This window comes from Sinohyriopsis cumingii, chromosome 12 (genome assembly GCF_028554795.1).
Source record: "Sinohyriopsis cumingii isolate HCF-2022 chromosome 12, ASM2855479v2, whole genome shotgun sequence".
Classification (NCBI taxonomy): Eukaryota; Metazoa; Mollusca; class Bivalvia; order Unionida; family Unionidae; genus Sinohyriopsis; species Sinohyriopsis cumingii.
Window position 1 is genome coordinate 92,980,946 of NC_142972.1, and position 13,087 is coordinate 92,994,032.

General features: G+C 35.5%; 1 protein-coding gene across 1 annotated transcript in view; it reads left to right on the forward strand.

The window, feature by feature from the left end:
- The window catches only part of LOC149786991 (uncharacterized), a 70,517-nt gene that overhangs the window by 40,965 nt on the left and 16,465 nt on the right, over nucleotides 1-13,087 (forward strand). The window contains exons 6-7 of the mRNA XM_089976010.1: nucleotides 2,251-2,329; nucleotides 11,644-11,706. Of these exons, the coding sequence (XP_089832136.1) occupies nucleotides 2,251-2,329; nucleotides 11,644-11,706 (142 nt within the window). The remainder of the gene's footprint in view (nucleotides 1-2,250; nucleotides 2,330-11,643; nucleotides 11,707-13,087) is intronic.

A 13,087-nucleotide genomic window follows, 5' to 3' on the forward strand; every position in this document is an offset into this window, starting at 1 on the left:
TTCATCAAGGTGTTATATAAAGACAAGCATGTAAATGCATAGAAATTTATATTAGTTTGGTATATTCTGCAACGGTCTGACTAGCTTGAAGGGTTTCTTCAGTGTGGATTATGCTGACAACCAACTTAGTTTCATATAGAATTTCATTGCCTTGGTATAAACTGAAACCCATCTTAGATTCTTGGACACTTACAACGCCTTGGTATATATTGACATCCGTGGTAGGATCCTAGACAGTCTCATCGCCATTGTATTTACTGACATCCATATTGGGTTCTTGGAAGGTTTCATCACCTTGGTATATGCTGACATCCATCGTAGGTTAATGGACAGTTTCATCACCTTGGTATATACTGACATATATCTTTGATTCTTGGAAAGTTTTATCGCCTTTCTATATAATGACATCCGTCGTAGATTCATGGCCGGATTCATCGCCATGGTATACGCTGATATCCATGTTAGGTTTTTGGATAGTTTCATCGCCTTGGTAGATACCGACATCATCTTATGTTAGGAGACTTTTATCACTTTTGTTACATACTGAAAATCATCTTACTTCTCTGAACAGTTTCATTAGCTTATTAAATATTTATGACAATCTTATTTGTGGATTGAGAGATTGTGACAACCATGCTACTTTCATAGACAGGTCCATCGGTATATTATATATTGATAACCGTTTTGCATTCATGAACTGTTTCATCCACTTGGAATATATTAACACATTTTAATTTCGTGTACATTTTCCTCAGTTAGCTAAATACTGGCAACCAAACTACTTTCATGGTCTGTGTTATCGGCATATTACATACTGACACCCATATTACTTCCATAGACAGTTTCAACAGCTTGCTATATACTAATAGCAATCCTTTCTTCGTAAACGGTTTCGTCTACTTGTTATGTACCGGCAACCATCTTAACCTTATGAAGAGTATCATCAGCTTAGATTCATATTGACAACCATCTTACTCTAAAGGACAGTTAAAAATTTGGTGTATATGATAACCATCTTACTTTCATGGCCAGTTTCATCAATTTGGAATAGACTGACAACCATTTCATATGCATGGAATGTTTCATCAGTTTGTTATATATTGACAATCATACTACACTTGTGTAAAGTTTCTTCATCTAGGTCTATACGGTTTTTTCGTATGTATATACTATATATATATATATATATATATATATATATATATATATATATATATATATATATATATATAGCAACAACCATCTTATTTTAGTCGATAGTTTATTTAGTTTGGTCTGGGATAGCAGCCAGCCATCTTATTTCGTGAACCTCATTAATTTAAAATTAGCTTCGTCTAGTGAAGATTTGATTTTGATTTAGCTTTTATCTGTAGGACCTGAAAGAAAACGTGACAGTTAAACTTCTTTGATATGCCTTTATGAACGTAATTTAATTGGCTACATGTTGACCTAGGAAAAATGTGTCAGAAATGCAACGAGTATAAACGAGAATGTGTTAACTCGTACACATGATTGTTCAATATCCGTTTCCGTGTATGTCATCACTAAAGTCTCATCACTCTCTAGTCTCATGGTTTCTGACATTGGAACATGCCATTCGTTTAAAACACGTGATATACCCCAGCCAGTACCATGTGTCACTGTAATGGTTTGAATATAGTGAATACTCGGAGAATAAATTTCAGGTTCCAACACACATTTGAGATATCATAAGAATCTGTTTGAAGACCAACGCACTTTTATCTGCAAAAGGTCGCACACTAGATACCGTTGGTATATTGCCATCCATGTAATGGCTGATAGGCAGTCTAACTCGTCATTCCCATATTTTTGACGTGTCACTGACATTGTTATTGTATGAATACTAGTAAGTGTTAAAACGGGCTAATAATCCTATCAATGTTTTTTATTTATTCATTTGCAGGTTGCCTTTGAAAGACAATACATACTTTTCTAAGCTGTTATAAAGACCTGGTAAAAAACACACAAAGCTGCTGAGTTTTCTTTAGCACTTATGTTAATCCATCGGCTCAGAGTCATACTCTGTAAACACTCCTTGCCGATCTTGCAGGTACATGTGAGCTGAACCACTGTCAGTCATAACATTCTTTTATAATCAATGTTTGACCCCATTTAGTCACCTATACTTGAGATAGATGTGAATGTAATAACCAGGTATGATTGTGTTTGAATTTACTATACGGAACTGCCGTAAAAATTTAAGCTAATAAGAGTTTTCTATTTTATCAGGTTTCGCATAACCATATAGAAGATGACAAGCACGAACATCGAGAGCCCTTTTCTGACACTCGTTTGGATGGACAAAGAGGTAGATTTCATAACACTCATTTAACAAACATGATGTTTATCTTGTAGTTCTTGACATACATCCAATCAGTTTCTGCCAATAAGATCTCAAATTGGCAGTTATTTAATGAAGTTATGAAACGAGCTAAACATTGTTCGAGTTATATAAATTTAATTTTAAAACATTACCCATTTCAGATTATGTACATCACATATTTTCTATTTTATTGGAAATATTTGAGAGAAAGCGAAGAAGAAATAAATTCAGTCAGTCTGCCTCAGCTTTTATTCCTCGCAGATAAAAATTGTACCAGAAGCTAGTTGAATTAATAATCAATTATATAACCAGTCACATTGTTGTTTACAAATTATTAGTCAATATTAAACTCAATATAACACTTGGCACAGACATCATTTTTTCGACACTGCGCCTGCGATAGAACGTAATGCGTGATGTCTCGTAGTTCATTCAGGTTAGGTTAGACAAGTTATATCGACCTCATTGAGAGTAAATACAATATGTCCTCCTAAAATCTGTAAATTCCACTATTACGGATGGATTAGTTTATGCAGCAGGTATAGTAGTATTCCGGTTGTGATGAAAATATTACAGATTTTCTGTAATGTATTTGTGACCTGATATTTGCTTTATTTAGTTTGGAGCAGTAGACACAACAATACACCAATATTTTATTTAGAGTTGAAATTGCGTGTACATTGTAGCTATTTTAATGCGTAAACTTCCTTCGGTTTGATAACTTTACGTCAACTGGAATACCGGTGAATGCCCTAATTCTTCTGAAATCTAGTTAATTTACAGGTTGCCTTTTCAACCATCTTTGACAAAGTGTGGGATCCATGGCATTGTTCCCCCAGCCCCCTATCTATTGACCGATACGCTTTGTTGTATTGTTTATGGAGCCCATTCAGTATAAATTTGCCATAATCTGACAAACGCAAACTTTTTCCTATTTGAGAAATGGCTGCCAGACTTTGAAATTAATAGTACAGTAATGAAGTTCCAGAAAGCCCAGTATGACAAATTCCCACTGTCGCAGCCAATCAGTAAAGAGCACACTACGGAAGAATTGCATAGGCTTGTATGGACCAATCATATTCATATAAAGTCATATGCTGTCATGTTGACAAGTAAACAATATATGTAAAGTGCTCAAAGAAAATTGTTTCAGACACAGGCACAGATCCGGCGATTTTAAAATAAATCACAAGCTCTGATTCTAATTTTTCAAGCCGTAACGTCAATTTCCATGTGTTCAAAATATTCTTAATTTGCTACAATTTGTTTTGTCACACAAATATGAAAAGAAATAAACATAATCATTTTAATTTTACTTGTGTGTTTATTAAGATCTAGAAATATGAAGTAATGCAATGTTTACATACAGGTCTTGATGTGATTCAATTGCTATATCATTGTCATCCTTACTCTTTGGATGAAACACGTTGATGTACATTAGGATCTGAAGTGTGTCTTGCTTTATACAAGTAGTGTCACTTTGGGTAGTTTACCTCTTTATGCCCCTTTGGGTCCTAAGCAGTCGCCAAAACATCTATCTTCCATTATTAGAATGCATCTTTTGCGGAAACTACCTGATTAGTGTTATTATTTCTTGTTTCACCGACTTGCAGCATGTTTTCGATACACTAGCATTAAGTCATAGAAAACCGAAGCCAAGAGCTAAACACTTAGATACAGAAACCAAAATCCAAACACAAGAAACAAAACAACAAATCCAAAAATTCCATGAACCAAATTAAAAAATCCAACACCAGAGACAAAGACACAAAGACACCAAGACTGAAGATCCCAAACCAAAATTCAAACCCATTAACCGAACCCAAAACTTTGAATCGAACACCACAATTCGCCCTCCTATACAACAAACATCTTCAAAAATAGTGTTAAGTGTTAATAGAGAATGGAAAAACGAACACCAAAATGGGAGAGCGTTATACAAACCACAAATGTTATATATATATATAAAATGATTGATGCCGTGCCAACAGCTATAATCCAAAGTATGGGTCTTCATGCGTGAACATCTGTAGCACTACATATGCTACATGACAATGCATGCAATATCAGTCTGGTACCGGACATATCCAACCTCGACAATCTACAAGAGCACGAGGGACACACACATTTGCAGCTACTCACTGGTCTTTAAATTTTTGTTGACGACGTATAATTGTTTGTGTACCTTCGCCGCAAAGATATTGTAGATATCGAAGGCAACGTGCTCTATACAACCGGTCTGCCAGATCAATTGTCTATATCCTTTAATGACCACCTATACGTTTGCATTGTGTGAATAAAGTTGGTCTTGGAAGCAGCGGAATAATAGTACGATCGACAATTTCGCAGATATAATCCGATGCAAACAAACTTTTTGTGACGTAGTTGCTTGAACAGATTGGTGAGGGGTATGCCTCGAAATATAGTTGTTGCATATTTGTGGCCGAAGTACTCACCATCATAGATATCGACACTCTTGTAGTAATTTGTGTTTGTTGGCGCTTATACGTTCTGCATTTTATATTCGCAGTACGTCTGTAATATGGTCCACGGAGCCCACACGTTGTATTGCTGATTCGAAGATTTCAATAAGCCTGCATACATGTCCCAGTTGCTACTCTTTTGCTACTTCTACCTTCTTCCAAAATGTTTTCCCTCATTAGTTCTGGTGGAACGAGCACAAACCATCATCTCTAGTAGGAAATGCCAGGTTGTTTGCGAGTTGATAATGTAGAAGATCGACGATGTATTAGGTTTTCTTCGTACAAACGTAGAACGGTTTCTAGACCTTTTGTGGCCCTAACTGTGTGTGTATACCACTCATAGTTCAAACCATAAACATATAGAAAAACTTTCGCAGCAGCAGTGCTATCCTTGTTTCGTCGCAATCCTGTTAGCCGTCCCTGCTTGATTGTTTGGACGATGTATTGTTTCTTTTTTGTCCACGGTGCTTCATATATCATGTCTAGAGCTCGTTTGGAATATATTTAGTTGTGATGACAAACAGGGTTTGTTCCAAGTCCTCTATCTCCTTTCTTTGTAATCGCGACTGAGCAAGTGCTTCTAATGTCTCGGGTTGCTATAGTTACAACGTTCTTGCATCTGCAGTCTCCAACAACCCCTTATGTCTATTTTGTGTCAGAGAAGCAAAATCTTTCCATCAGTTGCGAATTCTTCTAGCGGCCAGACTGATACTTCTATACCGATAGCATGGCTCTTTCGATCACACCAAGTCGAAAATAAATGCGAAGAATATGGAAGTAGTATAGAGCACCGTGCCTTTTCACTGGAGGATTTTAAACGGCCAGTATTGTTCATGCTTCTTGGTCTTTTGTATAGCGTCGTAGGAGTTTTAGCAATATATCATCGTCGTGCCCTGGAGGTATATTTGCTCGGTCAATAGGACAGGAACTAAACAAAGCTCCGGCAATGCTTATATCATGGCCTGTTCCAATTTGCTTTCGACTTCGATATCCGCTTCTGCAAGACCCATGCTTGTCTCCGAAAAACGGATGATCTTTTTATGTTCATTCGAGGCTATGTAGATTATGCAGTTGTGCTGATTGGCTAGCGCCATACAACAATCCAACGCGTTGGTGAGATTTTCCCACTGTCGCGATGGTATGTGTACAACAAACTGTTTTTGTTAGGATATCAATTGCAACACCTCTTCTACAACAATTAATGAAGTTCTTGAATTGAGTCTGAGAGCGTATCGACACGCATACAGCGATACCCCTTGTACATGCTGGTGCAGAAATGCTTTTCGTAGGTGCACGTTTGGACAGTTGGCATATTCTGCTAGGTTGTCTCCAAATAATTCGCGAGTGTCTCGTAGATATGGAGAGATGTATTCTCCAACACCGTTTGTATTGTCCAGAATTGTACTTATTGCACTGTACACATGTGTCGTCGATTTTGCTTAATAAACACTTGACCAAGTATGTATTGTTCAAGACACTATTGATCGAGAACACCAGAAAAATCGGGTGTGTAGTCAATTAAGTAAAGTCCATATCCATGGGCGAGTAGTCGTCGTTCAAAATCTATCAAACACGTCTGCAGTTGTTCCATAGGGATTTCAGACACATCGCCTTTTGCTAAAAATACAGCAACTATTTGAGTACCAGAAATGGAGTTATTCTAAGATTCCATAAAGATCGAGCTCATTAGCCTGTATTTGTATTATATATGCTGTATTGTCCATTGTACTATAACTGCGCGTATGTTGTTCGTTCTTACTGTAACTGCGCTGCTACCAAGACCTGTATGCAGAATGCAAACGTTTGGTTGGATATTGTTGTTTGTTGTAATAGATTTTTCAACACTCCAGGATATCGGCAAAAACTGTTCTGGTACATCCACCAAACCATGTTGTACAAATGCGCAGCCTTTGTTGTATACAATATATTGTGCTGCTAAGGTATCCAGACACGTCCACATCGTCGAAAAATGTAGGAGGACCCGCGAACGTGTACAAGTTTGTGTGACACTCTGGCCCTTATATGCGTTTTCTTTTAGAATATATAGTGGTGCAGATGTTAGCACACGAAGACCCCTATTTTGGAAAACAGCTTATATATTTGGGGGATGAAAGTATCTGTATTTTATTACATTTGTGGTTTGTTCCATGAACTCGCATTGTATAACTACTGTTTTCCATTTTTTTATATGCAGGTTACAGTATTTTTCAAGTTGTTTGCTTGTTGTTTTGTGGAGCGAGGTTTGGATTTTAGGTGCTTGCTTCAATGTTTTTGAGTTGCGGTTCTGGATTCGAATTTTGGTTTTGGTGTTTGTGTTTGGATTTTAATATCGAAATTCTAGTTACACCTCGGTGACAAAATGGTAGTCCAATGTCATGGCGGTTTCCGCAAAAATGCGCTCTAATAAATAAATATGTGTGCCACGTGTACATTACCAAAATCGATTCTGCAGAATGAAATCTAACTTTCACTTATTAAAGAAAAATTTTCTCTGCAAGTTTGACTCGAATCAGCGGTGTTGTGTCTGATGGCATGGCATATTAGCTGTCATGGCTACCCATCTGTGATCAGAGTGTAAATGAAGATACACGTATTCAACGTTAAGAAAAAGTTTGGAAAATACGTAATTGGCCCTCCCATAATCAATTAATATCGCACAATACGTAGTTACTAAACATAAATATTAATTTTAGGTCAACCGGATATTTCATACTTTTTCACTATAAATATTTCAGTTATTTTTCAATACCAATAGCTGTTTTAACTCGGTGCAGATTAAGTCAAAATAACTTATCTTTCTCCGAATGTAATGCCTGTAGGGTCGACCGGTTGGAAAAAATGTGTGTTTGAATAGCATAATCACGCAGCGAGCTTATATAGCCTCGGAAGTATCGACCCAACACTGGCTACCGGCACCAAGATTTATAATGATACTGTACGCAGCCCCATAAACATGGATTATTAATGCTGGTTGCACATTGTATGCTTTATTCTGGCCAAGTCATGGATAATATAGGCTACAGCGACTAGTCAGATCCCAAAGGGGCAAAATGGGGCAAGACAACTAATCTGACAGTAATATTCATCTCTGTTTACACTTCTAATGTTTTGAATTGGTGCTGCTTAATATTTTTAGCCTGTTTGGCCTTATACTAGTTTAATTCCGAACAAGGGAGGGTCCAAGGAACAATTCATATATTTTCTATACAATTTTAACTTGAGTAATCTTGAAATAAGCAGTAGCAATTAAACAAGACAATCAAAATCAAAAGTGTTCTTGCAATTTTGCTGCATGAGTAAAGAACACGCGGTTTTTAATCAAAGATTCAAAATCATCATGAATAACATTTGATCCATTTATTGTGAAAAAGCATCATATTTATAGCCAAGTTTTCATGATTGCAACAATAACTCCTTGTTGTGTAGACATGCTAGCCTTAATGACATTAATCAGACCTAGACCATTTCACCAGATTCCACAACTGATTGAACTTTTCCACTACCCAGTAGGCTGATTCTGGCTGGAGTTTGCAATGCATACATAGAAAGTGTAAACTAATTTCTTTCTTTAACCTTCTCTTTAAAACATTCTTTCACAAAGCGGTAGATTTAAAAAATAAACCATTTGTGCGGTACATGGTCTTTGAATATTGTGTGGTAGGGCTGATTAAGTCACATGTTATTTAAAACCGAGTTGAGTGCTAATTGTGGGCAACTCCAGCAATCTATTTTCCATCGATAGGTCATAGGTCTTACTTTGTACACAAACTTTGTCCTTTGATAGAAGCAAGACACGTAGACGATCTTTATCAGGTGCACACAAGGGAATAAATGTTAGTAACGTGTGGTTCTTCAGCAATTTAAACACAAATATTCACATTTCATCAGCGCGATCAAAATGTTCAGCTGCAAATAGTTATATATTTTCAACAAGCCCAAAGGGAACATCGTTTAGAATATAGGAGGTGCCCGATCTGAAATTAGAGGGTCCCAGTCATCAGGCTATTGAATTCGTTAGCACTGGGTATGTTGTCCATCCATATGCCTGTTTATATTTTAGTCTCAGTACAAAAGCTGATGATGTCTACTGTCTACTGGTGTTCATCGGTAGGAAATAATAACTTTAGGTAAAGAATGAACCCTGTCAGTTTGAGGGTTAGACGTTCTGGAGTCAGTGTCTCTATGACACAAACAAGAAAATGTTTTCCGTACAGAAACAACTCGAGTTTTCAAAATCTGCAATTAAGAATTGCCGTAAATGGCTTGCATTTTGGACAGGTGAGAACCTTCTATGATTGTGGCATTAGCTGATGAAAGGTCAGCGTCATTTGCGATTGAAATAAAACAATTTCACTCTTTAATTTACGTTTTTATCACAGGCTTGCATTTCGCATAATTAATAATCCTGTTGAATTTGGGGCATCGAATGAAAAAAATATGAATGGTTTTAATGAAAAATCCTGTTACATTTTGGCGAAAGGGTTAAATACAAAGGTCACAGTAACTGGAGTGGACATTATTTTGTAAATTTGTTAGCTCGCAATGTAAGTACAAGAATTTCAGCTCGGAGGAGTTCCGGTACCAATCCTAAAGTTTTCTAAATATCCTTTTTTATTCACATAACCTGATGAACATGCTACATATATTTAACATGCAATTCATGACGTATACTTTATGAAAACTTGTATATGCAGGGATATAGTATAGAAGTTGATGTCATTCACGCTACGTCTCCAACGTTTCCAAATTATCGAACCTATTATAAGTTGCACTCAGTCCCTGTTTTTGAAACACCAATTTAGTCAAAGTTTATTTCCATATGATTGGCATTGTACATAACTTTATCTTATTTCGGTTCGGCAAAGACGTATTGCAAACCACCAAAGGAATCTCTGTGCTGCAATTTCAGCACTATCAAGGAACATATCACATTGCTTTTACGATGTTGTAATACCTAAAATGCCCAAAAAACAATTTTACTTAATATATTTAATATTAGGATCAATATATGAATATTGTAATCCTTAATTGGTTATAAGTGTATATTGATGCCATTTTAACTTTTTCTCTAAAGATCATGAAATGCATTAGAGAACGTTTCAAGTGAATAATAATGAATTTGACAAATTTCAGTTGACATACTGTTTTAACATTATTGTTTTGTAGTTTAACTTGATTCGTATTCTATTTTGTTTGTTTGTTTTATATAATTTAAATGTTAGTGTCCTTTGTTTCATCCATAGCATTGATGCTTTTATTTCTTGTACACACTGTCTCATTACATAGTCTCATGGAGGCAATGTTAGGATGAGTAATTTTTTAAAACTTTCTCCTCTTATTTCAGGTTAGTCACATGTTTCTTTAGGAGAAACATGATGTTAAAACCACTTACACTTTATCAATCCGTGGAATGGGACAGTTATGTGCATATGACATCTGCCATAACGTAATGGATTTATCAGCAATACCTGCATGCGATAATACTCTTTGTTTGTCCCAGAAGAATAACGTATGAAAAGAGCCTCTGCTTAGTATCAAAACGTGTTCAGTAAGCTTGAAATGAAATGTGGATCCCACTGGACATAAACAGACGCTACGTAACTAGCATGAAGTCTGATAGAAAATCTAACGTCCTTGAAACCAGTTTTGTCACTTGTACTATTTCTTCTGTATTTTAGATGAACTTAGAACTTAAACTGAATTGGTTCACCAATTTCAAACAAATTATTTTACTTTCCTTTTTCTTTTGGCAAGAACTTCACACAAAAAGATTTGTTTATTAGAGAAAACTCTGCTGAGAAATTTGGCAGACATCCCTCTCCATTGCCAATTTTAAAAAATGCCGTGTATGTGGTCAAGCTCTTATAATTTGGAATCATGTGGATAAATCATAAAATAAATATCTGTGATTTCTTTGTACGACATGTTTAATGAATTAGGTAAACAAAATGTGCTATCCTTGCAACATTGTGAATATATAGGATATGCAATAAATGTATCCGATTTTGATACATTAGACGTTTAGCAAGAACGTTACGTCCCTCATAGTGTGCAAAATAATTTTGGAATTTAATATTTATCTTGTTCTACGAATTTCTGCATAAATTTCAAATGTGTTTCATTAAATCTTGTCAGTAATTTGAATGCTGCCAGAAGTTAGATGTAACAATTTAGTGTATGGCGATGTCATTAATTGGAATATGATTGTTTAAGCTATGACACAATTTTTACCAATACGTCTGATATTTCTAATTTTTATGACAGAATATCATGCAAAGTCTTGATTAAAATGAAGATATTTTAAAAGAATTCTTTGAATGTCCAGTTGACTGTAATATCACAAAAAAGTCGCTGATAATCTTGAAAATATTGTTATTGCAACTGCTCTTGACTGGATTGTCATGATTGCAGAGTGTTTGTAAAGCAGTATACTGTGATGCTTAGTTGGCTATAAATGAATAGAAAAAAGCAATGTTTCGAACCGTGATGTCCTAAGAGTAATATCTTCAAAAGATAAGGCGAATGAATGGCATATATGAATTTACTGATGTAAATATATTAGTCAGATAGAAAGTATGTTCTTTCTGTTTTATTGTTCTTGAACTTTCCTTACAAATTTGATTAAGGGATTGCAAATTTCTTTTCTTGTCAGCTTGCACACATGGATTTATATCTCAGCTAAGGAAACTAATGCTGTAGCGTCTAACAATTATTATCTAATTAACATTAGATTTACCCTGCTCGTCAGTAAACGTCGTTGTCTATGATACTGCGTCATAAGTGCAACTGTATTTTCATGTTTGCTTTCTTATTCAGAAGCCTTTTCGTCGGAGTCAAAAGCTGTACAGGAGGAAAGTCAGACTGGCAATGTGGCTGAAAGTGAGTTCATGTATGCAAGGGAAAAAGTTCTACTACTTAAATATTCTGAACGTTGGTGTTTATTTTCTTTGCTGTCATGACATAAACACCTCACAATAAATGGAGGCACACAAGTTTGACCAGGATTATTCTAGTATAGTTAGATAACGAAGTGCTGAACGATGCCTGGACATTTGTCCGAACATTTCCTTAGATTGATATTGCTACTCCTACTGCACACTAATTCCAAGATCTCGATAGTTCTAAATTTAAAGGGCTCCCATTGGGCATCAAATATTCCCACCGCCGGTTGGAACATTTTATTATCATTACCCCTTCACAAAGATGATCACATCATCAAGACGTTTTCACTAAAACAGTTCTTATGATTACGTGTTGGTCCTAAATTAAAATGATTTTGGCTAATCTGACATCAATCTTAAAGCTCTTGTTATTATTACTCTTCCTGATTATCATAGTAACATGCATCTTTCAATTAGAGATATCGTAAAGTCCAGATTATTCTAAATGTATATGGTATCCAACAGAGCATATTGTTCATATCTCCGTAGTAGTTTTACCAGAACGGCAAGGCGATTCATACCATTGTGTGATTTTTGTTTTTTGTATAAAAAAAACACAGGTTGCATTTATAACAATGAGATCTCCAAAAATACAGACATCTTGCAAAAGTGTCTTTTTCAGAATGGATTCATATACGATCTTTATTAAAACAAAAGAGGGAAAATGTTACTTTCTTGAACTATTTATCGTGTTGCAGCACTAACATGAATCTGATAAAACCTAAAAGTTGCCATATTGAAAATCTGTATATAGCTAATACGCCTGAAATTACAGTTGTATAGATAAGGGCTTTTCACTAAGACACTGTCGTAATTATGTATAGTTGGTTCTAACTGGTCCTAATAGCGTTCATTTACCCTTTAACACTCCACCATAACTGTTCCAGAACTACTATTATCGCTAATCCTCTTCCATCAATGGTGTTGTTGAAAATGGGTTTATTATCAAAACAATTTTTTTCTTAAAATACTTCTTGTAATATTCATTGAATGAAAATAGTTATGATATTTGTTGATACGAAAATGAATTCGGTCCAGAACTTGTATTTAATCACATTCAAGCAAACTTGGTGATGGTCTTATTTTAAAATTAGCGGACATGACTTGTGATTTTAACTGTACTGATTTGAACCATGGCAACCAAGTAGCAATATTTACAATTGTGAATAGACTATTTTGGTTTTATTGCCTGTTAACATTTGCATAATCTTTACCGGTGTACGTTCCAATTAATTTACATACTTGCACGTTTCTCCACTTCAGTGCACTGTTTACTAGGGTTACTCTGTAAATTTTGTTTCTTTTATTGCTGGTGAATT